General features: G+C 34.4%; 2 protein-coding genes across 2 annotated transcripts; both read right to left on the minus strand.

Moving 5' to 3' along the window:
* Positions 1-1,984: 1,984 nt before the first annotated feature.
* On the minus strand, positions 1,985-2,688 carry LOC132760527 (zinc finger MYM-type protein 2-like). Its single transcript, XM_060752514.1, has one exon. It carries the CDS (start codon positions 2,686-2,688, stop codon positions 2,023-2,025), a length of 666 nt encoding a protein of 221 aa, XP_060608497.1. The 3' UTR covers positions 1,985-2,022.
* A 4,548-nt stretch (positions 2,689-7,236) lies between these two features.
* Positions 7,237-10,495, minus strand: LOC132760526 (zinc finger MYM-type protein 2-like). Its single transcript, XM_060752513.1, has 2 exons — positions 9,110-10,495; positions 7,237-7,986 (listed from the first exon to the last, which is right to left on the minus strand). Exons 1-2 carry the CDS (start codon positions 10,102-10,104, stop codon positions 7,551-7,553), a joined length of 1,431 nt encoding a protein of 476 aa, XP_060608496.1. The 5' UTR covers positions 10,105-10,495; the 3' UTR covers positions 7,237-7,550.
* Between the last annotated feature and the right edge of the window lie 4,591 nt (positions 10,496-15,086).

Here is a 15,086-nt window from a genome sequence, read left to right on the forward strand (position 1 = left end):
TCCATTATTTTTAAAAGGAAAATGGACAGTAATAGAACATGTGTATATTTCATGTAAAGTGGGGTGAAATAATCGAACAATACATAACTCAATGACAAAATTGTGTTCTTTTTATTATCAAGATACAATAATTTGACTTATTTATAATATATACTGGAAAATAATCATTTTCCTGAAAAAAATAATCCACAAACTGAAACTTTATTTGCCTGTAAACTTAAGATGAAGCGACATACTTCCAGATGTTAAATTGAGTTCCTGAAAAGTACTTCCGGTATCTGAACTGAAATTTTCCGTTTTAGATTTTTTTGATTGGTCCGATTGTCCATGCAAGATACCGCTGACTTGCATTAACTGATCCTCACTTGTACGTTTATAACCGCGAACAGCATTTGAACGATGACCAGTTTTTTCAGTAATAAGCTGCTCGTCAATACCAGCTTCATAAAGTCGTGTTGCTGCTGTTGCTCTCAAAGAATGGTTGGTATAATGTCCATTGAAGCAAGCTCGTTTGCACAGGTTACCAACTGTCTGTTGTAGCACGTGAACGCCAACGGGTGAATCACAGTACCAACATATTGCCGTTGGCGCTTTAAGAGGTCGCAGGTATAAGGCATCTGTTTTACAATTTCTTGGACTGTAAGCAAACAAAATATACATTATGAATATATTACTAGAGGAAATGATAACATTTCTACTCGTTTCGACTTAATTAGCCTAGTCATACAGTCAAAATACAGTGTAATTTCTGAAAAATTATCTACTAACAGACAGTCTTTAAAAGTAGTAGAATCATTAATTAATTACAATTCATGTAATTTGATAACATGGTCATGAGAAAGGTAATTATGTATTTTAAAATGCTGTTGCTTAGGAGGGTACGTTTTTGAGTTTTACCAACAAAATGCTGGTAACTTATTATAAATATTATATATGTTGTTTCCTTTTTTTCTTTCTTGTATTTTTTTATGAAGTAATTTTTTGGATTTTTGTTTATTTTGGAAACTTCATAAATTACAAAGTGACACTTAAGTCCACAGCAAAAACAAAGCGAGAAAATTGCATATATGTGAATTTGCGAAATAAAGACTACAATTAATTCAAAGCCCCCATCCGCTCCGCACAAGAAGATATGAGCCGTGTCACGACAAAACCAACATAATGCGTTTGCGACCAGCATGGATCCAGACCAGCCTGCGCATCCGCGCAGTCTGATCAGGATCCTCGCTGTTCGCTATCGGTTTCTCTACTTGTTATAGAGTTTGTAAGTGAACAGCATGGATCCTGATCAGACTGCGCGGATGCGAAGGCTGGTCTTGATCCATGCTGGTCGCAAACCAATTATGTTGATTTTGTCATGACACGGCTCATATATTTATGTACATATCTTACATGTCCGCATTTATATTATTTCATCGCGAAAATGAAGATAGATAGAACTCTTGTTATTTCATCTCATCCAGTGAGTTAAAGGCACAGCATGCCTTAGAAATTATTTTTTTTTAATTCTTTAGAAATGACAGGCATGTTTTTAAAAGTAAATTAAGAGTTTAAACTATAATTATACAGATTGCGGCAAATAGCGGATGCCCCTCTTTTTTTATAATAACATGAAAAATGACCAGTTTTAAAAGTAACAGATTGTGGTCAATTGATAATATATTTTTGAGGCCATATACTCGGATAATACTTAAAGATATTTAGATGTAGAAGAAACCATTAAACAATCGAATAATTTATAAATGCTGAATAAAAAGTGCTTAAAAAATATACAAAAAATAAGTATAACTTACCGGAGAGAAATGTATTTTTCGTATATATTCACGGGGCATCTCTCGGGTTTGGCTAAGTTTTCGTATGCTCGTGTGATTTTTGGTGTATCTTACGGTGCTGAATTCCCCCTCTGTTTGTTTTGGGTACATCCTCTTGTTATTCTAAATAACGGCGATTTTGTAAGTCCCGTTTGACTGTGATTTGTCCATTTTCACCAACTCTAAGTGCACGATGTTAATGGCCTGCTCTTTAAGCAAAATGCAAGCCGAGCGTGTAAAGTAACGTATCAAGAAGCATTTGTGGCGTTTCTGTTTCAAGAATGCGTTTGTTCCACAGTTCATTCTCCTGTTCTTCACTTATAATAGCAGCGCTTCTTCGTTGCATACCAAGCCCTTGTTTGGATAGCTGCTTCATTTTTGCATCAAGAATACGCCTTAGTCCATCAAAAGCGGCATCATCTAGAAAGTTGATAAGTCTACCTTGCTGTCGAAGATGGTTTTGTATCGCAATTATAATCTCATATAATGTGTTGGGCTTATATTCTTTTCCAGATATTGTCCTCACTTCTGCTATGAAGTACCCCAGTGTTTCGTTCAGCACTTCGCTACTCATATTTATTAGATTGTTGTTTGGCACAAAAGAGTCTGTGTTTTTATTTCTGTTCTTCTGCCATAAGTCAAACATGTTAACTGCCCATTTTGATTTCTTTTCTGTCTTACTAGACAATCCACTTTTGACAAGGTTGTCTAAATCACTTTGTTTAAGTGGCACTGAAAACCTTGCTGGCTCATTTTGTTCGATGAGCTGAGTTGCTTTCAAAAGTTCCTCGTCCGAAATGTCTGAAAATAGGTCGCTTTTCAAATCAAACGACGGCTGGAGCTCTGTTTTTTGCTTATTGTCAGCCGATTCTACCATGTCTAATACTTCACTTAAAATTAAATTAAAATTAAAAGCGCTATGCGCCTCGATCTGACTCTCACATAATGGACAGTTTTTGGAGTTTCTCCATAACGTAATTCTGTCATTAAGTTCGTAATATAACAAAATGAACGCTTCAAGTTCATATGTATGAAACTATATACATGTAGCAGAAATCACATCATACTCCTGACCCTTTTAAAATGTTAATAAAGTTATAAGTGATTTAGTTTAAAACATTTTATGATGAACGATCATGTTTTATTCTAGAACACTTTATAAATATAGTTTCGGTATATGTATCTCACACTTGCCAACAATATACATATGTAAGTCTTTCGTGGTCTGTTGGGTATCCACACATTGCCCTTTGGACAGTTTCCCTCTCGCTAGTATGCCCCCTTTTTGCAATGGCGATCAACTGCCCCCTCATATCTTTGGAAGGGGCGGACATTTGTCCACCTTCCCTGTTTTAAAAAATATCTTATTGTTGAATTGTTTGCTACCATAATTCATCGCCTATTGTCGAAATTTCATTGTGCTTAACTCGTGCAAATTTGTGAAAGTCAAAATAGCATCCATAAATAAATAAAACTAAAATGGTTCCATTGGCAAACACGAGATGACAAGTCACAACGGCAAAAAGGGGGCATACGTCCGGGGGGCAAATGTCCTAGAATCTGAATTGTCGGATACGAAATACTATCAACATTAATTATTATTCATTCTTTAACATACTTTTTATAACGGATCTATTCACTTTATTATTTACAAATTGCACATTTAGCTTTTTTTATTTTTTTTTTATTTTAAAGGGGAAAGCAAAGTATATATTGTATTTATAAAAGCTTACCTGTTTATGCGTTGTGTTAAAAATAATATTTGTGCATTTCATAAAATTTCAAGCCAATGTAGTTTTAACGGTGTGAGTTGGATATCGGCCTCGTACATCGATCTTTCTGATTAGGAAAGACCTGGTCACGAATTTCATGAAACACCTCGAGCGCTACGCGGTCTCGGTGTCACATGAAATTCGTGACCAGGTCTTTCCTAAACAGAAAGACCTCGTACTCGGTCGATATCCTATACAGAAATACTAAACATTTAGGATTCTTATTACAGCATAATTATACCTAAATCTGTATTGTGTTCGGGTCTCTTATCTGTTGTTTATGGACAGTTAGCGAGCGTTGTGAAACCGAATGATTTTCGCTCGTGCATATGCAACTGCATCAACTATGTACAGCAGCTTGGAAAGAAATGTTTTCAATCATGGAACAGAATAATGTTTACAGCAAATGAAATCCACATGTAATCTCACTAATCTCACATGATTTTTAAATCAGCGGTGAGAGATAAATGACCATTAGACATCAACTGTTACGAAGAAATTACGCCTCGCACGAGGATCGAACCAGCGACCCCTGGGTTACAAATCCGATGCTTTCCCGATTAAGCAGGCGGACAATTACGACCATACATAAAATAAAAGCCGCATTGTCCTCTACTCATTAAAAACTGTTGAATGTATCGGTGTGAGGTTTATTACTTTACTAACAACACTTGAAATATCTTCACTAAGTTTGAGTCTTGAAGACTACTTGAAACATCTTAACTGAGTTTGAGTCTGGGACAACACTTGAAATATCTTAACTTAGCTTGAGTCTTGAACAATACTTGAAATATATTAATTGAGTTTGAGTCTGGAACAACAATTGAAATTACTTAACTTAGCTTGTGTCTGGAACAAAACTTGAAATATCTTTACTAAGCTTGAGTCTGGAACAGTACTTGAAATTTTTTTAACTGAGTTTGGGTCTGGAACAACAATCGAAATTTCTTAACTTAGCTTGTGTCTGGAACAACACTTGAAATATCTTTACTTAATTCAAGTCTTAACTAAGTTTGAGTCTGAAACAATAATTGAAATATCTAAAATTAGCTTAAGTATGGAAAAATACTTGATAAAGAGATTATGCCTTCAAAAAAAATTATCTTATCTAAGCTTGAGTCTTGAACAATACTTGAAATATCTGAACTTAGTTTGAGTCTGGGAACGTTGCAATCAATATAAATTTTGTCCTCATTATCCCAAATCTATATTGTATAACTCTTAGTTTATATTCTATACCATAATATTTATTCATCATTAGAAATATTTGTGTGCGATAATTTTTCTATATGTATGTTCTATATTTGAAAATATATTGTATAATTAAAATATTTATACTATAGATCTACTGAAAAATATTTATTCGATAATTTGAATCATGGGATAGAACACTTAGCATACTAAGCCCCGCCTATAAAGTAAGCACGATTAAACTAGACTATAAGTGTAGTGGAAATGATCAGCGTCCCTTGTAAATAGTGCATATGCTTAATCCTCCTTATAAATGTATATGTAAAAAATGGAAATAGATTTTAAAGTCTTCGTATAATAATGGTTTTTCATATGCCTAATAATTTAACCACGATATGAACCTATGTGAGGATATCATGTAAGATGCATTTACATAAAAAAATGACAGTCTAAAACTTTGCCCATGCGACCACGTGGTATTTAAGGCGACTTTTGGGGGTCTTAAAAAGGGACCACTTTAAACTTCCCCCCGATCATTTTCCCTCTTATCTTTAATGTATTAACAGGACTTTTGTCTCAACGGCGGACAACAGCGAAACCGTTAATTAGTCAAACTAAATTTGACCATTCAATCTTTTTCATTAAACGACCACTTTTCCCAATTTAAATTGTGTTTTTTAAGAAACGCCACCTCGTTATGTCAACAAGGTCAGGCAATCGAAAACACCAACAATAAACGTGTTGAAAAACTCTAATTTTCCCATAACCGTTTTAAAAGGCGTACTTGCAAATGAAAGTTAAGTATTACGCGCCGACGTGTATTATTTTATCAATAATATCGGAATAAAACCAATGCAAACACTCCGCCCATACTTGAGATTGGTTGTATACGCTTCGCTTGTTGACATTAAGACTGCATTGAATTGACCTTGAACTTGATCAGCCATTAAATTAATCGTAACAAATAGATGTTGTTTGTTAATTTTCAAATTGAAAAAAATGCACAACAGAAAAACATCTTCACTAACAGGGTTTTCGTGTTTGGAGACAAGGAAAAACAACGGAGAAGTTAAAAATTCTGGAAAAAAAGTCAAACATGTACGTAATGGATCAAAACTGTTTTGTCAATAAATATCAGAACGTTATTTTTACATTTGCATCCGTTTAGATTGTCGGAGCGTACTTATTATTCAACATTTTTATAAAAAAATGATATTGAAAAACAATCCCATCGAATAAAAAAGATGTCATTTATAAATTTTGACTTTTATATCATGCTGACTGTCTTAAGAGACCGTTTCATTAAGCGACCGTTTTTGGTGTTTCCCTTGCCCGGTCGCTTGATACACGTTTGACTGTACATGGAACATAAATCGGAATATATCCCCTATATGAAACGAAAAATACCAACAAGAAGATTTTTTTAAACGTTTTGTTCTAAGTGCCATTTTGTTGTTTTTGAGAAGAAAAATGAAAAGATCTAGTATTGCATATTTTTTTTATTTATTGTCGGATTTTGAAAATTTAAAAACTACTAAACGTGGCGTCGGGAGAACAACTCAATATCGTTAAAGATATGTGGATTTTAACATTTCCTTGCTTAAAAACCTAAGAAAACATTTGGAGAGAGAACAGTCTTTGTAACTTTTTTCAAAAATTGTTAAAATCAAAGTGTTCAATGTGACTTAGAACATTTTGTCTTTTAAGTTGAATTGATTTATGTCACATAAAACACTATGCTTTATCTTTAAAAGTATGCCAAAAATGTTCTAGGCTATTTATTCCTTGATTAGTAGTCTTTGAGACCACACTATTTCGTAGACCATATACATCTATGACAGCAGCAAACGACCATATTATATCCACCGCTTCAGCGACGAAATCTCCATCGCGACCGATTCTGCAAAAGCTATGGCCAGTGTGATAATAATTGCTTTAATATTTATTTTTTAAATTCCTTAGTAAGAATTGATTACACAGTCCTGTAGCTACTGTCGAACATACTTTATAATTTTCTCAGTCAATCGCCTGTCACTTTTCAACGTCTCTCTCGGCGATTGACGTCACCAACGTCCTTGAAAATTTCTTCTTTCTGCCTCTCCCTTATTTTTCTTTTTTTCAATTAATCAATTACCCTTTCTTAATCAGTTATTTTTATCAAAAACTGTGCTGTGGCTACCTTAACCTTAACGCGAGTTTTTCTTTTACAAGTGACATATGAATTGTGATTGCACAGATAAATGTGATATAACTAAAGTCATTTTTCTGACAAAGTCAAATATGGCTCATGGCGTTTCGGCGTATTTTGAAATCTAATTGTGTCATATTGTAAATTATAGCATAAAATCGGCTATTTTTCCCTATTTTGCCCATGTTATAACGGGACCAAAACCATGTCTTAACATAGTCACGCGCTCTTGTTATAGCCCGGTTTCACCTATGCGCAATACTTAAAACATGTTTGTGACGTCATCTTTTGTTGTATCTGTACATTAATGTGCCTATTGTACTAGCAGATGACGAAGCTATCCAATATTTATCAAGTAGGTATCCAATATATTAATATTGGATACTTTTCTATCCATTATTTAAAAGGAAAATGGACAGTAATAGAACATGTGTATATTTCATGTAAAGTGGGTGAAATAATCGAACAATACATAACTCAATGACAAAATTGTGTTCTTTTTATTATCAAGATACAATAATTTGACTTATTTATAATATATACTGGAAAATAATCATTTTCTGAAAAAATAATCCACAAACTGAAACTTTATTTGCCTGTAAACTTAAGATGAAGCGACATACTTCCAGATGTTAAATTGAGTTCCTGAAAAGTACTTCCGGTATCTGAACTGAAATTTTCCGTTTTAGATTTTTTTGATTGGTCCGATTGTCCATGCAAGATACCGCTGACTTGCATTAACTGATCCTCACTTGTACGTTTATAACCGCGAACAGCATTTGAACGATGACCAGTTTTTTCAGTAATAAGCTGCTCGTCAATACCAGCTTCATAAAGTCGTGTTGCTGCTGTTGCTCTCAAAGAATGGTTGGTATAATGTCCATTGAAGCAAGCTCGTTTGCACAGGTTACCAACTGTCTGTTGTAGCACGTGAACGCCAACGGGTGAATCACAGTACCAACATATTGCCGTTGGCGCTTTAAGAGGTCGCAGGTATAAGGCATCTGTTTTACAATTTCTTGGACTGTAAGCAAACAAAATATACATTATGAATATATTACTAGAGGAAATGATAACATTTCTACTCGTTTCGACTTAATTAGCCTAGTCATACAGTCAAAATACAGTGTAATTTCTGAAAAATTATCTACTAACAGACAGTCTTTAAAAGTAGTAGAATCATTAATTAATTACAATTCATGTAATTTGATAACATGGTCATGAGAAAGGTAATTATGTATTTTAAAATGCTGTTGCTTAGGAGGGTACGTTTTTGAGTTTTACCACAAAATGCTGGTAACTTATTTATAAATATTATATATGTTGTTTCCTTTTTTTTCTTTCTTGTATTTTTTATGAAGTAATTTTTTGGATTTTTGTTTATTTTGGAACTTCATAAATTACAAAGTGACACTTAAGTCCACAGCAAAAACAAAGCGAGAAAATTGCATATATGTGAATTTGCGAAATAAAGACTGCAATTAATTCAAAGCCCCCATCCGCTCCGCACAAGAAGATATGAGCCGTGTCACGACAAAACCAACATAATGCGTTTGCGACCAGCATGGATCCAGACCAGCCTGCGCATCCGCGCAGTCTGATCAGTATCCATGCTGTTCGCTATCGGTTTCTCTACTTGTTATAGAGTTTGTAAGTGAACAGCATGGATCCTGATCAGACTGTGCGGATGCGAAGGCTGGTCTTGATCCATGCTGGTCGCAAACCAATTATGTTGATTTTGTCATGACACGGCTCATATATTTATGTACATATCTTACATGTCCGCATTTATATTATTTCATCGCGAAAATGAAGATAGATAGAACTCTTGCACAGCATGCCTTAGAAATTATTTTTTTTAAATTCTTTAGAAATGACAGGCATGTTTTTAAAAGTAAATTAAGAGTTTAAACTATAATTATACAGATTGCGGCAAATGGCGGATGCCCCTCTTTTTTTATAATAACATGAAAAATGACCAGTTTTAAAAGTAACAGATTGTGGTCAATTGATAATATATTTTTGAGGCCATATACTCGGATAATACTTAAAGATATTTAGATGTAGAAGAAACCATTAAACAATCGAATTATTTATAAATGCTGAAAAAAAGTGCTTAAAAATATACAAAAAATAAGATAACTTACCGGAGAGAAATGTATTTTTCGTATATATTCACAGGGCATCTGTCGGGTTTGGCTATGTTTTCGTATGCTCGTGTGATTTTGGGCTGTATCTTACGATGCTGAATTCCTCCTCTGTTTGTTTTGGATACATCCTCGTGATATTCTAAATATCGGCGATTTTGTAAGTCCCGTTTGACTGTGATTTGTCCATTTTCACCAACTCTAAGTGCACGATGTTCCTGGCCTGCTCTTAAGGCAAAATGCAAGCCGAGCGTGTAAAGTAACGTATCTAGAAGCATTTGTGGCGTTTCTGTTCCCAGAATGCGTTTATTCCACAGTTCATTTTCCTGTTCTTCACTTATAATAGCAGCGCTTCTTCGTTGCATACCAAGCCCTTGTTTGGATAGCTGCTTCATTTTTGCATCAAGAATACGCCTTAGTCCATCAAAAGCGGCATCATCTAGAAAGTTGATAAGTCTACCTTGCTGTCGAAGATGGTGTTGTATCGCAATTATAATCTCATATAATGTGTTGGGCTTATATTCTTTTCCAGATATTGTCCTCACTTCTGCTATGAAGTACCCCAGTGTTTCGTTCAGCACTTCGCTACTCATATTTATTAGATTGTTGTTTGGCACAAAAGAGTCTGTGTTTTTATTTCTGTTCTTCTGCCATAAGTCAAACATGTTAACTGCCCATTTTGATTTCTTTTCTGTCTTACTAGACAATCCACTTTTGACAAGGTTGTCTAAATCACTTTGTTTAAGTGGCACTGAAAACCTTGCTGGCTCATTTTGTTCGATGAGCTGAGTTGCTTTCAAAAGTTCCTCGTCCGAAATGTCTGAAAATAGGTCGCTTTTCAAATCAAACGACGGCTGGAGCTCTGTTTTTTGCTTATTGTCAGCCGATTCTACCATGTCTAATACTTCACTTAAAATTAAATCCGATTCTATAGGGCTCAAACATCCGTTTTCTTTAGACTGTGTTATAAAAATACTATCGTCTGAATCAGACATTATTGCTGCTCGTTTTTTTCTTTCTTTCTTTTTTTAAATCCAGAACAACTTAATGATGGCAACTTTGTGTTACTTATGAATATTGTCACAACTATATATACAGTGTATTACATGAAAGCATGATAAACATGATTTTCTTACCTTTTTCATTTTCCCCCAAAAAGTAAAGCTGTCTAATAAGTTAACAATGGACGCATGATTTTTTACTCAATATTTTCATGGAATTCATGAATTAATACAATTGTCCATTATTTAGACAATAGAGAACATGTTTTAAGTAAGAGAAACTCCTCAAACTGTCCATTATGTGAGGGAATAAACAAATCTCGGCGCTATGCGCCTCGATCTGTTCATTCTCTCACATAATGGACAGTTTTTGGAGTTTCTCCATAACATACAGGGCCCAGTAAACAAACAAAAAATGACGATTTGGCCTGTTTGCCAAAGAGTCATGCGCTCTTGTTATATTGAAATTATTGATTCGAGGGCCTCAATCGCATTAAATACGGCGAGCAGCATTCAAGTAACTATGCCGGAAATACGGCGTATATACATCGCTGCTAATCTTGGTTGTCGCCCTTTCTAAGAAACGGACAGTTGTCAATGTAAACAAATTACTGGCATTCAGTTTAACCCTCCGATTAACTTACAAAACAAGATAACACAAAATGAATATGAGAACATGTTGTTTTATTGATGCTTATGTTGATAAATGCTCTTTATATTTCTTTGAGAGAATAATGTTTAGTGCCTGATTTTTTTTATAAACTTGTGTGCTTGAAAAAACCCGATTCTGATGACGTCACTGATCTTTTTTCTACCGTCAATCTGAAATCATTCTAAGAATTTCTAAGGGTCATGTTTTGTATTGGGTAGAGTAATGTAACGTTGTTTTTTTTTCCTTGAGATAATATTTCTCCAATGTCAAGCTTAAAATATCAATTAAAATTCCAAATTTTGTTCGGTTCGTTGTTGGCCCCGGAAAAATAAAACGCATACGTAAAACATGTAGAATTGGATAATAACCGTCCAAGCACAAGGATTTAATGTATTGTGTTTTTTATTAAATATACATCATGAATCTGTTTTAAAATTTTATGCTATAATAGCGTCAACGCACGTTTATTTCGTGTTATAAAGTCTGCAGAGTCCCTCAGAACTGTTGGAGCCCTCGCCCTACCGGGCTCGGGCACCAACCTTTCCTCGGGACTCTGCAGACGTTATAACACGGAAAAACGTGCGTTAACCCTATAAAATATACGCTTCATAAAGCGCCTATTGTCAGTGCAAATTTATACTGCGCCGGTGTGCGTTGCCATGTTTTTTAAATCGCTGTTACGTACAATATCAAATTAGATATGGTATGTAATAGTTACCGTACGAGGAATAGGTCTGCATAGTATTTACTGACCCGGTGGCGATTTGAAGACCGAGAGAGCGTAGCGATCGAGGTTTTTAAAAGGCCACAGGGTCTGTAAATACTATGCAGACCTATTCCGAGTGCGGTAACTATCTTACCTACATGCTCTTTTGTTTTTCTATCCATACATCAGTTTTTAACTCAGTATTTATTAATATATTACTCACAAAAAACATATTATTTATGTACTATATCATGTTTAAGAAAGCATTTTAAAGTCATGCAAAGATACCATCGGCTACGCTCTTGTAATTCATTCGTTCACAAATCAGGTGTTATTTGAATGTTCTCGTGTTTTTCTTGGGGTTTCATTATGTAATAAGGTCAGGTAATGTACTTGTTAAGTTGACAGAACTTGTCGAGAAGGCAAAGGTAAGATCATCTTTTTGATATATGAATACATAACATATTAATAATATATATTAATATTGAGGAAGATAAAAAATGTTTTCTAATCATAAAATTTTCTAATCATAAAAACGGAACACTTTATCTTTATATGTAATAAATTTCATGATAAATAAATGATCTGGCTATTTCTAATATAACTAAAATATACGATTTTTTCAAAGGAAAGTAAAAGACAGGGTTCTATATAGAGGATATTGAATGAGTGTAGGTTTAATACTAAATTTATTGAACGAGTTGAATAAAATCATATTATGCGAGCCTCTGGCGAGCATAATATTTTTTTATTCAACGAGTTCAATAAATTTAGTATTGAATCTACACGAATATAATATTCTATTTATCACATATATAAAATAAGAACGGTAAACTGTTAACAAGAGTAATTTTTCTTTGACGCGCCTATAGCACCGTAGGGAACGTGTTACAGTATCGCGTTTTCCGGTTACAGTATAGAATTTTAAAGATGGAGGATTATTTGTTGGGAGGACAGGTAGGTGTTTTTATGCCGGTCCATACGTCAAGTAGTTTAGTTTCTAAAAGATGTTTTTGTGCTTTGCTTGTAAGGAACAGAATCCGGTATCTAGTCATATATTTCTTCAGACTCTGCACCGCAGATTTATCGCTATATTGTCTCATAAATGTGCAGATTTGACAGTTTGAAAATTTGAATCGAGAGACCAACGCATTTTTCTCCAATTTCGACATTATTTATGCATGCCTAGAAAAAGTAAATCTGCAAAACGTTAGTCCTTTATGTTAGGAAACGTTTATAAAAGTAAATGACCAGTTGAACCTATTTTCCTGTTCGTTAAATGCGTTTGAAAAAATAAACAATGTTACAGTATAGAGCGAGGTGATTTGTGCAGGGTTACAGCATAGACCTAGCGACTTTGATCCGATTTTGTTACAGTTTATACCCAGATTTCGGTTACAGTTTAGACTTCGATATTTTCTATATATACTAGGTAAAATGTATGAATGTTACATAGACTTTTAAATCTTTGTGAGCTTATTGGCCCGATGGCTATTCGTCCGTCTGTCCGACACATGTGTGTGCAATCTCATCCGCTCAGTAACTACTTGACTAAATGTGATGAAATTTACATAACTTTCTACCAATTAAGTTGTTCAAATGGTTTCGGTTGCAATCGGGGATACGGAAACCCAAAACATAGATTTTGAAAAAGGCAATGTTTAAAGACCTTTCTCATCTCGAACCAAAAGCATTCAAATCAAATCATGATCATGGCGTCAGTTCGAATGCTTCTTTGTTGAAGTTACGATTACTTTGTCATTATTAAATTTAAAGTCGTTTTTTTTAGTATAGCAGTTTTCATGTTTCTGATTGAAAGTTATAGAGTATAAATTAAGGTCAGACAATTACAATATCTTCTCTAGTGAGTCTGATGGAGGTACATAATAGTATAGTGGCAGAGTCGGGATAAGGCCGTCGACTTCAAATGAAATCCAATCATGACTGGATTCTTTGTATGTGAGGAATCTATCAAGCTAATTTACGGAAGGTCGGTGGTTCTAGTCAGGTGTCCGCTCGTGTCTGAAATGTTTCACAAAGGGTATCTTGGGTCTTTCTTTACACTAAAGCAGGAATGTTTTCACATGACCTCAGTGTCGTTGAAACTTAAAATCCAAGAAAGCTAAACGTAACAAACTCTTTTAAATATTTACAAGATGGAAATTCCAACTTAAAATAAAATTTAAGATTGCAGTATTGCTCACTTAAATATTGTTTAATCATTCCTAGGGTATTGCCTGCTTGTTAATTGTGTCTTTTGACAGCTTATGTATGGTATGCAGGCTTTATAACCTCCGATCCCCTCTCAAAATTTCATTTTATTTAGTTTCGCTCATTGTATTCTCGTTTAGGGCACACGCAAATTTTAACCTGGGGGTAATATGCCGCTTTTCATAGAATGGCAATAACGTGTCACATTGAAGGTTCCATGATAACCGCCATATGAACACATCCACAGATGTTAAAAAAATCTAAAGTGTACCAGTTCATGTTTAATGTGAATTCTGCTGAAGCCGGTGCTAGGAGGTGTGGACGGTAGCTTGCAGTTACCACTATCGTCCATGAACAGGTTTAATCAAACTGAGCCTGCAACATTTTCATGTTCTCCGTGTTGGACTTTTGTTAAGGATTCTTTTTTCTCTATTTTATTACTAATAGGCAATATTATAATGTATAATGAAATCAAGCAATAATCTTTCTTCTCTCAATACAATACGATAAAAGTTACTGTTGTTGTCGTGCAGACAGTCCTTACTTAGGACATTACTTATTCTGCAAAAAGTCTCAAAAAATAGCAAACTATAACTTTTCTGCTGAAGAAAAAAAGTAGTACAACCTTTCAAGAATGTAAGAAAGGTATGACTTATTTCATAAAAATAATGGATACACGAACTTTTTTTGAAATTTGGCAAGTATCTAAACTGTAACCGTACTTTTATAAACGTTTCTAAACACAAAGGACTAACGTTTTGTAGATTTACTTTATCTAGGCATGCTTAAATAATGTCGGAATGGGAGAAAAATGCGTTCGTCTCTCGATTCAAATTTTTAAATCGTCAAATCTGCACATTTATGAGACAATATAGAGATAAATCTGCGGTGCAGGGTCTGAAGAAATATATGACTAGATACCGGATTCTGCTCCTTACAAGCAAAGCACAAAAACAAATTTTAGAAACTAAACTACTTGACGTATGGACCGGCATAAAAACACCTACCTGTCCTCCCAACAAATAATCCTCCATCTTTAAAATTCTATACTGTAACCGGAAAACGCGATACAATTCTGCAGTACGGGATATATACGCCGATTATATTATTGGTGCATATCGAATCAAAGTCAACTTCTGTATATATTACTTTCAGTGAGGGTATAGTTCATCTTAAGTATAAGACAGTTTTTTTGCTCATTTTCCCCCCAGCTTTTTTACATTACAATTTGGATTTTGTATATCAGTACTCGCCTGTTCTTCGCAAGAATACGACTTGCGCTTCTATTCTAGATTGCGTGCTTACATGCGGTCTTAATCAATCATATGAATAACGGATGATGCTAATTAAGAATACACCGAAAGAAAAATTCTTCCAAATATGAATGAAATTCTTAGAATAATTAAA

Source organism: Ruditapes philippinarum, unplaced genomic scaffold, assembly GCF_026571515.1.
Source record: "Ruditapes philippinarum isolate M1 unplaced genomic scaffold, ASM2657151v2 ctg24263_1_1_1_1, whole genome shotgun sequence".
NCBI classification, from domain to species: domain Eukaryota; kingdom Metazoa; phylum Mollusca; class Bivalvia; order Venerida; family Veneridae; genus Ruditapes; species Ruditapes philippinarum.